Source organism: Arvicola amphibius, chromosome 11 (genome assembly GCF_903992535.2).
Source record: "Arvicola amphibius chromosome 11, mArvAmp1.2, whole genome shotgun sequence".
Lineage (NCBI taxonomy): Eukaryota > Metazoa > Chordata > Mammalia > Rodentia > Cricetidae > Arvicola > Arvicola amphibius.
In genome coordinates this window covers 82,442,058-82,456,337 of record NC_052057.2, presented here as the reverse complement: position 1 = coordinate 82,456,337, position 14,280 = coordinate 82,442,058, and the positions used below count along the sequence as shown (strand labels likewise).

General features: G+C 34.0%; 1 protein-coding gene across 1 annotated transcript; it reads right to left on the bottom strand.

The window, feature by feature from the left end:
* Positions 1-7,304: 7,304 nt before the first annotated feature.
* Positions 7,305-8,384, bottom strand: Fut9 (fucosyltransferase 9). Its single transcript, XM_038348408.1, has one exon. The coding sequence runs from the start codon at positions 8,382-8,384 to the stop codon at positions 7,305-7,307; it is 1,080 nt and encodes a 359-aa protein (XP_038204336.1).
* Between the last annotated feature and the right edge of the window lie 5,896 nt (positions 8,385-14,280).

Genomic DNA, 14,280 nt, shown 5'->3' with positions numbered 1-14,280 from the left:
TTTTACTTTATATGTTTATCACAGTTATAGTTCTAGTAGTCTTTTATTTAATGTCCATTACATATTTAACTTATTAAAAATATTCGGTTGCCAGAGAATTCAGTAAACCAATTCAATTTTTGAGGCTTTCTTTTAAGATATGATATTTCTAATATCTCTTAAGGAAGCACAATTAAAAATAATTAACATCTTATTTTCAATTATCTCTTTTTTCATGTGAAAATTTTCCTTAAGTGTATCTTTTGGGCCATTCAATTTAAAAATTATATATATACACAGTTGTGACTGTTTATGTCAAACTCGTATTTATTTTGCAATTTGTGGAGACTTAATCACAGCCTGGCTCAATTATTTCATTTCTGCACCACTGAACCAATTAATTTCTGTTTAATGAGTTTCTATCTTAACATTTTGACTTTTTCATTTTCTGTAATCTTTGGGAAAGGTAAAGGGAGGCTGGGTTCTCTTGCAAATTGCCCTTACTTGGTTGTGTGCCTAGGCCACTGTTGATGTGGAACAGTCAGGCAGGTTAATAGACATTTCTGTGAGTGATTTGCTCACCAGAAAATTGTATTTGAAACTACTTCTGCTATTCTATCCTTGAACTTCAGCTGTGTGACCTTATTAGGAGCTAAATTAACATTAATTTAATGATTCCTCATAACAGGGAAGACAAACAAGGTCTGCTTATTTTAGGAGATAGCCTATGTACTTAGTGAGGCAAGCTGTGTCTATCCATCACTGCCACCATGCAGCGACCCTTTCTGGACTTTTTAATTTCAGGAGATGTTACTGCATGCTTCCATACTATGTTTGTGCGTATCCCTTCAATTGGATATTTACCCTTTGGCTTTTTAAAATTTTCAGCAATTCTTGTGAGCTTCCCACTTTACATCAACAGATGTTAGAGCTGAAATTTTGATATGTTCTAGATTTCTCTTACTCTCTTTTACAACTGAGGGATAGATTAGGGGTAGAACATTCACACACACATACACATAAATATATGTATATATCATCGTCTATTATTTTAGAGATACATTCATTTGTTTTCAAGATAGGCTACCCTCATGATAGATATACAAAATCTGAGAGTTAACAGAGACGAAGAGCTCAAGCACAGCTAGTGAATAACATAACTTGCGTTTAATTCTCAATTCATGATTGTGGACAGTCTACAGTGTTATAATTCATTGTCATATCCCACAGGCTGCTGAGACCCAGGAAAGCAAGTGGTCAGGCATTTTCGATGGCTTGTTGGCTGCAAGAGACCCTAATAAGTGTCTACTCTTGGTTTTGTGCTGAAAAAAAAAAGCATTTAAAAGCTAAAGGAGAGAATGCAAAAAATTCTCCTGGTAAATAACTGGAAATGGTAAATTGTTTGTCCTAAATCACAGTATTAGCTGAAGAGAAGCACAGCTGTGTAAGGCATAATTAGGTATGAGGAACATCTTGAGTTATGAAATATAGTAATACATATCAATATTTTAGAAGATTACAAGTGAGCAGTATTGCATGACTGTATTGTTTGAATATAGAATGATTTCTATTTAATAAGCAGAACACAGACTGTTAAAACTGGCAACATGTCAGAATTGTCTAGGGAGTTATTAAAAATATAGACCTGGGGAATGAATGGCATATAGCAGTATTTGAAATGATGTAAATAATTCTGATACCATTGATTTAGGGAGTCCCCAAGGCAGATGTCAGTCAGGTACAGGGTACTAATAGCATGACTCCTCCCTTCTTCATTTTTTTTATTCTAATTTGAAAAGATCCTAAATGCCTAAAACAGGGGCCAGTTGTCATATTATTAACAAATGTCTCTTACAAACTCTAGATCACATGACGTAGAAACAATGCTTTGGGTAATGCTTTAAAAAATTAATGATAGGAAATTTTCTTTTAAATTCAAATACACTCAAAATGTGTTAAATGAGTGGATGTTAATTAGTTATGGGTTGAAAGAATAAAATTTCTAAATTTATGCTCACAATCTTATACAATCAAACTGTATATTCCTGTTGGTGACAACATGCCTGAAGAGCTTCAACAGACTTCCTGAGTTTTGTATCAATAAATAGTTTTATTATAGTAAGAATTTTAATATTACAGAAAGAATCTGAATTATTTTAGAATAGACTTCAATATATGGTTGATTTTTCTACAGGCAATCAAAGTCTCAAAGTGCAGTATGTTACAAAAGACCTAAGAGGAAGCCAATACAGGAGAGAGATTAGTTAACTGAGCACTTTCTACATTGTAAGCTTCAATAAAGAACCAAGATTATATTCTTTCCATCATTAAGGTAACCAGTTTCATGTTTCATGTTTTAGATATTTATATATTGATGTAGAAAAATAAAAAGGAATTCTATTTGGAGCATTAACTTCCAAAAATATTTCTAGACGGGCAATGAAATTTGAAATTTAAATTTACGCATATATAAATTTAGGCCCTGTACTAAAGGGCAGCAGTGTTGAAGGAATCCTCATGGACATGGTCGTCCAGAGAGGTTAAGTGACCCTCTCAAGGCTACAATGTGTTGCAATGATTACCTAGGGTAGAATTACTTATATTTCTAACTTAACAGTGTGTCTCCCATTTAAACTCTATTAACTGCTTATGAATATGGATGGGTTGAACATGAATTACAAAGAGGGACCACACTTCAGATAGGAACAGTGCTTACCCATTTTCAAAGTGCTATAAAGTCTCCAGAGTAGAGATTCCCCCAATTGAAAAATCACCTGACTGACTGATTTTTGCAGTACCTTCACAGTACAACAAATGCAATTAGCAAGGGATGAAGGGTAAAACTGCTTTCTCTTCTCACGGTTTGATAATACATATTTGCTTATCATGGTGCTTCATTTTGTATGCTATTTACATAACCATTTATTTTCTATTAGAAACAGCTGGTGAGTGATTAATATTAAAATAGAATAGAACCAACAAGTTCCGAATATAGTTTAATCTTTTTTAGCATTTTATTTCTTTTGAGTTCTTTTTTAAAAAATTTTATCTATTTATATTTTATGTATGAGTGCTCAGCATGCATATTTGCATGTCAGAAGAAAGCATCAGATCCTACTACAGATGGTTGTGAGTTACCATCCTGGTTTCTGGGAATTGTACTCAGGACCTCTGGAACTCCAGCACCTCTTCTTGATTCTCAAAGCACAATAAGAAGAACTCATACAGTCTACTCGCTCTATCCAGGGAGCATGTGAACAGTAAAGTTAATATAAAAATTATCTCCCTTTGTCCGGAAGAAGCTGGTATTTTAACTACATTAAAAGTATTTTTCATGTCCACTAATTTCACTGATGTAACCATTGACTAGGCAATTATTAGTGACCTATCCTTCATCAGAAATTACGTACCCTTTAGCTTCTAATGTCTATTCTATTCATCAGCTTGACTACAAATTTTAATACTTCCTCCCTTGAGATTAGAATTCAGGGCAGGTGACAGACATGATTAAACATAAAGTAAGAATATGGAGATCTAAACGTCATGAAACATTAACCCACACAAATCGCTTTCTGGGTGAGTAGCTGCCATGAAATCTAGTCTGAAAAAAAGACAAGTAAATAAAAAAAAATCTTAGTAACTTTTTTTGTTCCTCCCTTATTTAATCTCTAATTAGAAGAATTTAAAGACTTAGCAAATTCCTTAAGTAATCTGTTTGTTGTGTGATGTCATTTTGTATATGTGTTGCTTTATTGGTCGATGAATAAAACTGTTTTGGCCAATGGCTAAGCAGAGGGAAGTCAGGCATAAAATCTGAACAGAAATAAAAATAGAGAGTAGATGGAGTCATGGAGATGCCATGTAGCTCTGAAGGAGAAGGACGTGTCAGAACCTTAGAAACCTTACAGGTAGGTCACAAGCTCATGGCGATACATAGATTGATAGACATGGGTTAATTAAAGATGCAAGAGCTAGCTAGTAATATGCTAGGGTCATTGGCCAAACAGTGTTATAATTAATATTGTTTCTATGTGATTATTCAGGTCTGGGCAGACAGGAAATGAACGAGCAATCTCTTACTACACTCATTTTATACCTCAATGCTTTTAGCCCAAGTTTGCACACTTTAAGGCTATGCTTTTCATAGTAAGTTGTTGCTCTTTTCCCACTAACATTATTTTTTATAGTTTCTACTTCATATCAAGTCATGGTTGTCCTAAAATAAATGACTGTCATGGTTTTCCTTCTTCAAATATGGATGCAGATAGGTATGGATAATTCAGTATATGTTCTTATTAGAGAACTTTAAAATAATCATTTACATATTCTTATTAATAAGGCCTGCAATAATTAGCAATTAAATATTCAGAGTACTGATTGTAAAGACTTTCTGCATTTGAAATGAAAACCTGTCAATAGCCTTTTTAGAGTCATAGTTTAATCCCAGACATGTTATCAGTCTTTATTATAACCAACCGCAAGCCAAGTTGATTGAATCAATCTCTCTTTCACATGAGATATCCTTTAAAAACTGTGAGTGGCCAGTGGCGGATCTTTTCAGTTGTTATTTCTTACTTACAACAGATAACAAAGCTCACTCTTTCTGCTCACGATCAGCTGCTAAAACAAATCAGAAAAAGTGCCAACCCTTAAAGGTTTGTTAACTATATATTCAAAAATTGAAGTCCCAGAGCTTACCATCTTACATGCCAAAGTGATATTCACATGGCAGGAATTGGGACATATTTGTACAATAAGATGTAGAAGGGGTGGAGACGAACATGAGCTTAACAGCAATAGGATCCTTAAATTCTAATCTCTACTATCACTATGTGTGGGGTTTGAATGACTGTCTTTCAACATATGTCATGACTAAATAATGCTTTATATATAATTAATTCAGATAGAAAAATGAGTTTAGCTTATGAATATTGTTGTGATTTTCTCTGGTTTAAAAGCTGGCTAGTCACTGTTCACTTGGAATACAAACACTCATTTCTATGGCTTGGATTAGGCTCACAATGTATAGATGCTCTAATGAAATACTTGTTGTCTTGGCTTGGTTTATATTTCTGGCATTTAATTGTAGTTTCATTCCAAGAATAAGCTCAAATTTACTGTCAACAGAAGAGACAGCTAGCTGCCTCCAGGTCTCTTAGCATCCAGTTTAGCAATGGTGGATGGAAACACCATTAGATGCTTTCCAGATTTCAGAGAAAATGCTTTCTAAGCTCAGCATTGAATTTCATCTTTAGGTATCTACATTTTATGGATCAAAAAGATAATGAATAAATGTAAATGTCTGAAATTAGCTTTTAAACAAATAAATATATGGTAGAGCTTTTAGGACAGTACCCATGCGTATGCACTTTTCCTCCATATACATAAAACAATGTGGACAGAAGAAATAAATATTTGTCAGATCAAATGATGGAAAGAGCTTGCAGCTCCAACACATGCTGAGTAGCAAAACAATTGGGTAAATTCATTAGTAGGTTTTTTTGGTTTTTTTTTTTTTTTTTTTTTTTAGTAAATGAACAGTGACTTATACAATCTCCATTAAGAGTTGCACACAATGGAACTTAGAGGAAGCTCTCTTTCACAAGCCCCTTTAAGGCAGTGACAACACGTTCTCATCTTTATTTTTGTATTATATTGTTGTGTTTATCTTGTGTATAATTATTTATGAAAAAAATGAACATGAAACCCAAGTTTCTGTTTAATTCTGGAGTATTTTTTCAAATCCTTCCCATGCCAGGGAAGCTCATTCTCTCACAGGGCACACAATTACCAGCTAACTGAACTAAAATTTATCTTTCCCCGTGATCTATACAGAGAGTGATTGTAAATTGTGTTGGTTGTAACAGTTAATAGGAAACCTATAATGAGCCACAAAAGATCCAATTGGATTTCATCAGAACATTACATTTCCTGTAGGTTTTGAGTAGAGTAGAACACAAGCATTAGGAATCCTTTGGAGAATAATTTTCTGTAAAAGTCTTAGGTATCTGCTTTTTCGCCCTTAATCTACTTTGTCTTCATATGTTCGTCTACTTCCTCTAAACTTTCAAAAGAGAATTTCTGCCAAGCCCCCAAATTCTGTGCAATAATAAGCTTATACTGGTTCTATACAGCCCTGAATATCATAACAACATATGCTATGCATGAATTGTTTTAAAAACACAATAAAAACATAATTTTCAGTTAGTAACCATAGACTAGAACTGTTCCTTTATTGAAACAAATAAAAATTATCCATGATTTTTCAACCCTGTTAATTAATTTATTTAATAAAAATATTTTGAGATCATATTCTGTGTTAGCACTGTCTGTTTCTTGAAAGTTCCCAATTTTATATATATACCAATTGTAATAATGTTGTTTAGGTTTTTTTTTTAATGAAAGGATAGAACTTTCAAGTCTTATATGCTTTTATTACAAAATATGGAAAAATAAAACTTGTAAATATTGATGCTTTGGAAACTATCTCAAATGGACAAAGTAATTAAAATTATGTAAATGGCACAATTTATGTATTTTATCTGTATTGCAGATACCATTTTACTTGTTTTATGAGGAAATTGTTTATTTTTGCAAAAATGGCAATGTTAAGGATTTGAAAGGGGACAAAGCTTCTCCTAGCTGTTATTAGGCATTAAAAATATCACATAAATTGTATATCTCAAAATTCTTGGATATTTTAAGATATTGAGAGTCTGCATTTGCAAAACAACTTAATGAAAATGAATGTAAAGTCTAAAACATTTCTGCTTCATATATTTCTTATTTACTACATAAGTTCATCTTCACAAATGTGGTAAACAGGTAAAAACGACATCATTTATACACAGTGTTCAACTCTGAAATCGAAGATGTTAAGAATTAACTGATACTCTAATCCTTCTTTGTTAACATTATGCAAGCTAGAATCTAGACATTATAATCCTTGGTAAAAATTTTTCAAATTTTAGGATATGCATTTTTCCATTTCCCAAACAGATTATAGATCGGGTTGGGGTAGAAACAATTGAATCGTAACCTTACTTTACAGGCAACTATAAAATGTGAAAAAGAATGTTTACAAGTGAGAAGGAAGAATAAATTATTTCCAGTGCTCATTATCACATATATACAGGATAATTTAAAACCAGAAGAGTGACCGCTAATTCTGAGCTCTTAAAAATTTCATCAAAATATACATCTTACTCAACGGAGGGTGGAAAAAGTAACCTGTGACCCAAAAGCAAAGTGTTTCTCTTCTTATCCTCAGAACTTGAATGATGTCACATTCATATATTTCACTAAATGTGAAAATTATGAAAACTTTAATTCCAAAACCATTTCTCTAAATTACCAACAGACTTATATTCTTGATGCCTTTTTACATGATCACAAGCCAGGCATGCATGTGATTCCCAGAATCGTGGGAGGTTGACAGTGAAATCCTTCCTCCAGTTAAAGTAACTAAGGTACAACTTATTGTTTTTGTCAACTTCCTTTAGATATTTTGCCAGCTCACTGGGAGAGTTATAATCTTCCACATGAATGAATGAATCAGCTGGAATGTAATTCTCATAATTTTCCCTAGATGGTCCCAGGACAACGGGTACTGAGCCGGCCAAAAATGCATTGTAAAGCTTTTCTGTGATGTAATCTTTGTGAATTGAATTTTCAAAGGAAAGATAAAATTTACAAGTGGATATAGTGGGAATCAAGTTTTTGTCATTCACGTATTCTCCAAATGCTTGCCCATAGGTGTGGATTTCAATACTCTTGCTGAGCTCGTTATAATACTTGACCCTGGCATGCTCAGGGTTCCAGTTACTCACAACCCAGCAAACCAGCTTCTCTTTGTTTGGCACTTCAAACACAAAGGGATTTGTGCTCACCGTCAAGAAGCCATAAGGCACTTGAATATCGGAATCACGGCGATAAGTTAGTGTCAGGTTGAACAAGTGCTCAATTCCACTCTTCTGGGGAGTATGAGTGGGTGACTCTAAGTTCATCCAAATCCATTTCTGAAAGGGTGGCCTCGCCTGCTGAGGTAAATTGGTCAGATCCCAGCTGATGTCTCTGTGGTGTATCAGGACAGCGTGGGATTTGTTGTACAGTGAGCGGTCCGTCGTGAGATGGCATCCGTGGATGTTGAACATCGCTTGGCAGGATGTAAGGTCAAAGGTCTGCCCAAACGGCCACACCCAAACCAGAATAGTGGTTTCGTTAAAATAATCAGATTTTGTGGAGAAGAAATTTTTCATTTTCAGGACAGAACTGGCAGACTCCATTGGACTGAAGACCCAGCTGTTGGTCGGCTTGATGTAAATAAGCAGACACGCCATGAAGCAGGCCAGGATGATGCAGACGATTAGAAATGGGCGAAGAATGCCTTTGGATGTTGATGTCATAATTTTTTCTGTGGGAAAGAGAAAGATAAGGGAAGGTAAAGGTAGGAACAAAAGAGGAAATACTAAATATAATTTAAGGGAAATAGTAAGACTGCTGTAATCATAAAATTAAATGTTACTTCTTTCAGTATTAACAACCTCTGTGAGAAACAGGTTTCATGTAGGCACAAAACTGGTTTTTAATAGAAGTTTTCCAGAAACTCTGGACTAGGAACAATAAATCAGAATTCATTTTCAGCATCTATCTTGAAGTCAGGCTAACCACTACGTGAGTAACTCTAAACCTACTCTGATTTCGTTTGTTAAAAAACTTACAAAACAGATGACCATAGTAAAAGTCCAACTGAGTTTATCAGTAAGTATTCCTCAATAAGATTTGTAAATATTTTCCAATTGACATATTTGCTTGTTCAAAACTATGCTTAAAAACTTTCTTTTTAAGGAAAAGAAATAGCATGAAGTTGGGTGGGTAGGGGATATAGAAGAGGTTGGAGGATGGAAAAAATACGATAAAATAGTCTGTATGAAATTCTCAAAGAACCAATAAAAATTAAAAAGAGATAGTTACTTTTGCCATTAGCATGAAGTTACAAGAATATTAACATTTTTGAAAAGTTATTATTTGTTTCTGGGTAAAAGTATATTTTACTCTTTACATATAAATATATCAAGATAGCCATGTGATGAAAATATAATCTTTGATATTTTCGTAAATAAGCATGTTAACAAATCTACTACTGTTTTCCACTTTTTATTTATACATTTCACAATTGTCTGATGATTTTGTTTCAATAACCTTGTAGTGAAACAAGTAAGTAGCAGTATTTACTAATCAAGTACACTGCTGTCATTAGAACAAACTCTCACTTGTCAGGGATTAGGGCTTCAAGCTTATCCTTTGGAATTAAATAATATTATAAATAAAATTCTTAAAGTAAAGATATACATCGTGGAGAAAGACATTATTAATGAATTGAACTTTAATAGCTTGTGCCTAATGCAATGAGCCATTTGACTTTTTTGTGCAAGTGTCCTCAAAGGTGTTCTTTTACATTTGTCTCTTTATGAATATGGAAAATAAATGTCACATGTAATATATTTACAAGATTATTTCTTAGTAGAATTATTACCTGTTTTCTGAAATTCATATTGTATTTTTTTCTCTAAACTGACATCACTCATCAGCTTCAGATGTATGACTTATCTTGAAATCTTGATCAAGTATAGGGTATTATAATATAGAATACTCTTACCTAAATTTAGGTGAACATTTGAAAAATCACACACACACACACAACCACAACCACACACATTTTTTCACAACCTTTTAAAGAAAATAATGCTGAGTGAGTTATAAAGCTCGATTATGGAAGTATAAAAATTGTGGACATTGAATTCTAGAGCATTCCTGTAGAGAATTATTGGGAAAAATGCAGTTTTCTCTCAAATATAGATTCAGTCTTGAAGTCAGTAACCAAAGAATTGACAAAAAGGGGAATATATACAACATATCTAAGACCTATTAGTTCAACCTCAGTCTATAGAGAGAATTGGGAAGGAATTATAAAGGAAATCTCAATATTTACAAAAAAAGCAGTATTGAAAGTGCTTTATTCCCAAATTTATGGTATGTGAGAGAAAAATAGTACTTAGAAGAAAATTACAGGTATGATAGTTTTCATGGGATTGATTATTTGATCAGTCCAAGAAGCTCCACAAAAAACTATGTAATAAAGTTAAAAAACATCAAAAAAGAAAATATAGAAAATAAATATAGACAAACTCACTGATGTTAACAGCATAAATATGAGGGGATTGATATTATCACAATATCTGAAATATTAATAGAAAGATTAATCAAGACAGAAAAGAAGAAATCTGGGTTAAATATCAAAAAGGTAAGTAATGATTAACTTAATTCAGATTAAAATTAGGAATAGTTAGTTATTATACTAATATAATTAAAGGACTTTAAAAAATAAATGATTATGATTTGAGTTTATTGGTATAAGAAAAAAATTCTATTGAAAACAGAATATTTTAAAGAACGGAATTTATGAACAACAATTGAGAGTAAGCAATAGACCTAGAGAGCACAAAAGGACTGAAACCAGGAATTCATTAAATTGGAATTTGCTGTGATAACCCTTTTGAACACTATGAAAATATGTTGCTCTTGTTGGCTGACAAAAAAGCTACGTTGGCCTATAACAAAGCAGAATACAGCTAGGTAAGAAAGAAAAATGTGGCAATATACAGATTAATAGAAATGGGCTAATTTAAATATAAGAGCTAGCCGGGCGGTGGTGGCGCACGCCTTTAATCCCAGCACTCGGGAGGCAGAGGCAGGCGGATCTCTGAGTTCGAGGCCAGCCTGGTCTACAAGAGCTAGTTCCAGGACAGGCTCTGGAAACTACAGGGAAACCCTGTCTCGAAAAACCAAAAAAAATATAAGAGCTAGTTAGTAAAAAGCCTGAACTGGGCCAAAGGGTTTGTAATTAATATAAAGCCTCTGTGATTATTTAGAAGTAACTGTAGAAGGGGAGGAACAGAGAAACCTCCTTTACAGAGATTGTTATCATATTTTTTTAAAAAGAATCATTTTAGAAAACATAAAATTAAGGAAATGTGATTTAATTATTATATGAATTCAGTTACAATCTTGATAAGTATATCTGAAAAGATATTTTAAAAGGTCAATTTCAGTTAGAAATATACACAAAGCTAAAAAATTTAGCAAAAAAAGAGATTTGTAAATATAAAAGAATGCCATTGCAGAAGAATTTATGGACGTCAGTTTACATGAAGTCCTGAAGTCATTTAACCGAAAAAAAAAAATCTTCATGAAAATCATGCTAAATGACACTAACATGCTTTCCTGTGCATAATCTAATCAGAGCTGCTCCCTCTGTAAGATCGGGTTACAATAATAACAGCCACCATTCAATAACTGCCCCTTCAGAAGGGACTGCTGCAGGTTTGCATGGTCCATTTCTGCTCGTCCTTGTAGAACAGTTGTGGGGGAAAAACCATTGTTACAGCTTCTTTACAGATGATCAAATGGGGCAGAGATACATATTACAAGTGATTGCCTTAACCACTGAGTTGCTTTCTATAATCCACAGCAAGCAAAATAATACATCAATAAACTACTTGTATTGTAGTTTGGGTTTCATTATTTACCCACTTTAACTCGTGGCTTTTGTTAACAGATAAAATGTGGATCAATTTCTCTTATCAAACAATACCTCACAGTTACATTGCTCTTATTACTGCAGAGACTGATCGAAGAACTTACACTCACTCACACACATCAACAGATCTATCACCTCATATTCTCATTTTACTCAGAAATCAACTGAGACACAAAATGGTTAATAAGCAGCTGGCGCAAGGTTAGTCAGCCAAGAAAGTTTAGAGTACACTTTCCAGTGCAGGCTGCTGGCTGCAGGGTATGAACACTTGGTTTTGTTTGACGATCTACAATTTTGCTCACTGCAGGCAGAATTTGCAATCATTTTAGGGATACCCTTGATAGAGTGAGACCCTCGATAGGCTTTGCTTTCTTCACTGACACACCAATACCCTCTGGGCAGAGTAGGTGCTTAATAAATGTTCCTTGTGTCGTGTGAATGAATAAGTCAACTACAGTGCTTCATACAAGTGTAAGGTGCTGCCAGGCACTACAAACACAAACTATTACCAGAGAGTGAATTTGTGCTTACTTCTCCACAAATGTAGCGTATGGTTGGGTAGACAGTGAAAACCACTGAAGCTGATAGGAAGCATCTGGGCAAAATCTTGTTTTGGATTTTTGTCCTGTCTCAGTGTTAGTATCCATGCAGTTGATTCTCCTTTCTTTATTAAAAAAATGATTTGGTCACTAGGCAGAACACAGCACTACTTTTGCTATGTGTTCTTCGATTTCCCTGTGTCCTGGGCTTTTTGTATTGCTTGTTCTTCTCTTTACACCCTCTACTACTAATTTTTCACTGCTGTCAGGGTCAATTATTAAATGATGGCGCAGTCATCCAGTAGGGCGTCCATTCGTAGAGACTGTCAAAAAGCTTACCTCCTAGGGCCAAGCTGACATTCCTTTGACAGGAACAGCTTCACTTCTCATAACTGAAATTCAGGTGAAAACCTAACGTGTATTGATCTATCAATCAAGCCAACCTACTTTTTTAAAGCCTCTAAGCAGAGTTGCTATATAGCTTTCTCCCGCAACAGCAATGAATTCACAAAATAAGGGGAATTGTAGCCATAAATCAGATAATTGAAACTTTTCAGTTATTCTGAATGGCTTTATGGTGTGTGGGAGATGACAAAGATTTAGTATTTAAAGAAAAGAATAGAATCTTTGGTGAAAATAATGCTTGCTAAGATTTTGTGTAGGAAAATATTGTCCATTGAGAAACTAATCTTATTTTTCAATATTGCCCTAATATGTGATTTTAAAAGTGGAAGCAAATTTAAAATGTAAAGCACTGTGATTTGCAAATGATAGATGCATTTTCAGATAGATATTATGGGGAGAAATGAGAAAGCAAGGAAGTTGGGAATCTTCAGACGCTAGAGATTCTACCAGAAGCTTCTCTGTGTGTGCTGTTTGTTTGATTGTTGAGGTAGTAGTTACCCTTATTTTAAAATGAAAAGGACATGGACTAAAATATAGAACAGAATTAAACAATTGCCTAAAATTGTATGAAAGAATCAACCTTTTGGCTTGAGTTTACCATTTAGGCTTTATCTCCATGTGATGGCTACTACATTTTATTATCTTGCCTACATTACACAGTTGGAAGAGATCACTACTCATATCAGTAGGACTTATTCAGTCATCACACTTTATCATCATGGAAAAGTCAGTTACTTTACCTTGTGTGTGTGTGTGTGTGTGTGTGTGTGTGTGTGTGTGTGTGTGTGTGTGACATATTTTTACCCTTATTAAAGGAAAAAGGCTGATCAATGAATACCAAATCTAAAAACTAGGAGTGAATTAATGGAAATTTGATGCGGGGCTGGTAGTGGTTTGAGTAGTTATGGTCTTCATAGACTCATGTGTTTGAATACTTGGTCCACAGGGAGTGGCATTATGGGAGGTATGGCCTTGTAGGAGTAAGTGTGGCCTTGATAAGGGATGCTTTTTACTGCGAAGGTGGGCTTTGAGGTCTCATGTGTTCAAGTCTTGCCTCAGTGACACAGACTCCTGCTGCCTATGGATCAAGATTTAAAACTCTCAGCTCTTAGCCCAGAATCATGTCTTCCTGTACACTCCCATGTCCCACCATGATGATAATGAACTAAACTTCAGAAATCATAAGCCACCCCCAATTATAATATTTCCCTTATAAGAATTGCCATGGTCATGGTGTCTCTTCACAGCAGTAGAACCCCTAACACTGGAGCTAAGTTAGAATTAGTTTTAAAAAATAGTTTAAAAGATGATCCTTTCACTTATTCTTTCCGAAAAAAGTTGCAAAGTGTTGAAAATTACCTATTTTTGCTATTATTATTCTATGGTAACAAATCAGAAATTAGAATTCTTAGCCAAAACTTGTATAGTAGTAGATCTTCTCTGATTTTTTTGCAGATTATTGTCATTTCTAGTTAACTGAACATCCACACAAAATTCTTCAGTAAGTTCAAATATAAGTGATTAATTATGATTAATAATGTATAGATAAATTATAAGAAATTGAAATTCTTGAATGTCTTTAGGGTCTTTTTATAGTTTATGGAAAATTTTAAAAGAAATATTATTCTAAATATTTGTTTATGTGGATATAACTCGTCTCCCTCTACTCGGTCTATGGTATAATGTATTCAACAATTCAAGCCCCCAAGACTTGTGCATGCTCTAAAAGTGCTCACTCCCTAGGCTACATCCTATTTT

Excerpts from the sequence above, each read along its gene's own strand:
- Fut9 (XM_038348408.1), bottom strand. The coding sequence starts at position 8,384 with ATGACATCAACATCCAAAGGCATTCTTCGCCCATTTCTAATCGTCTGC.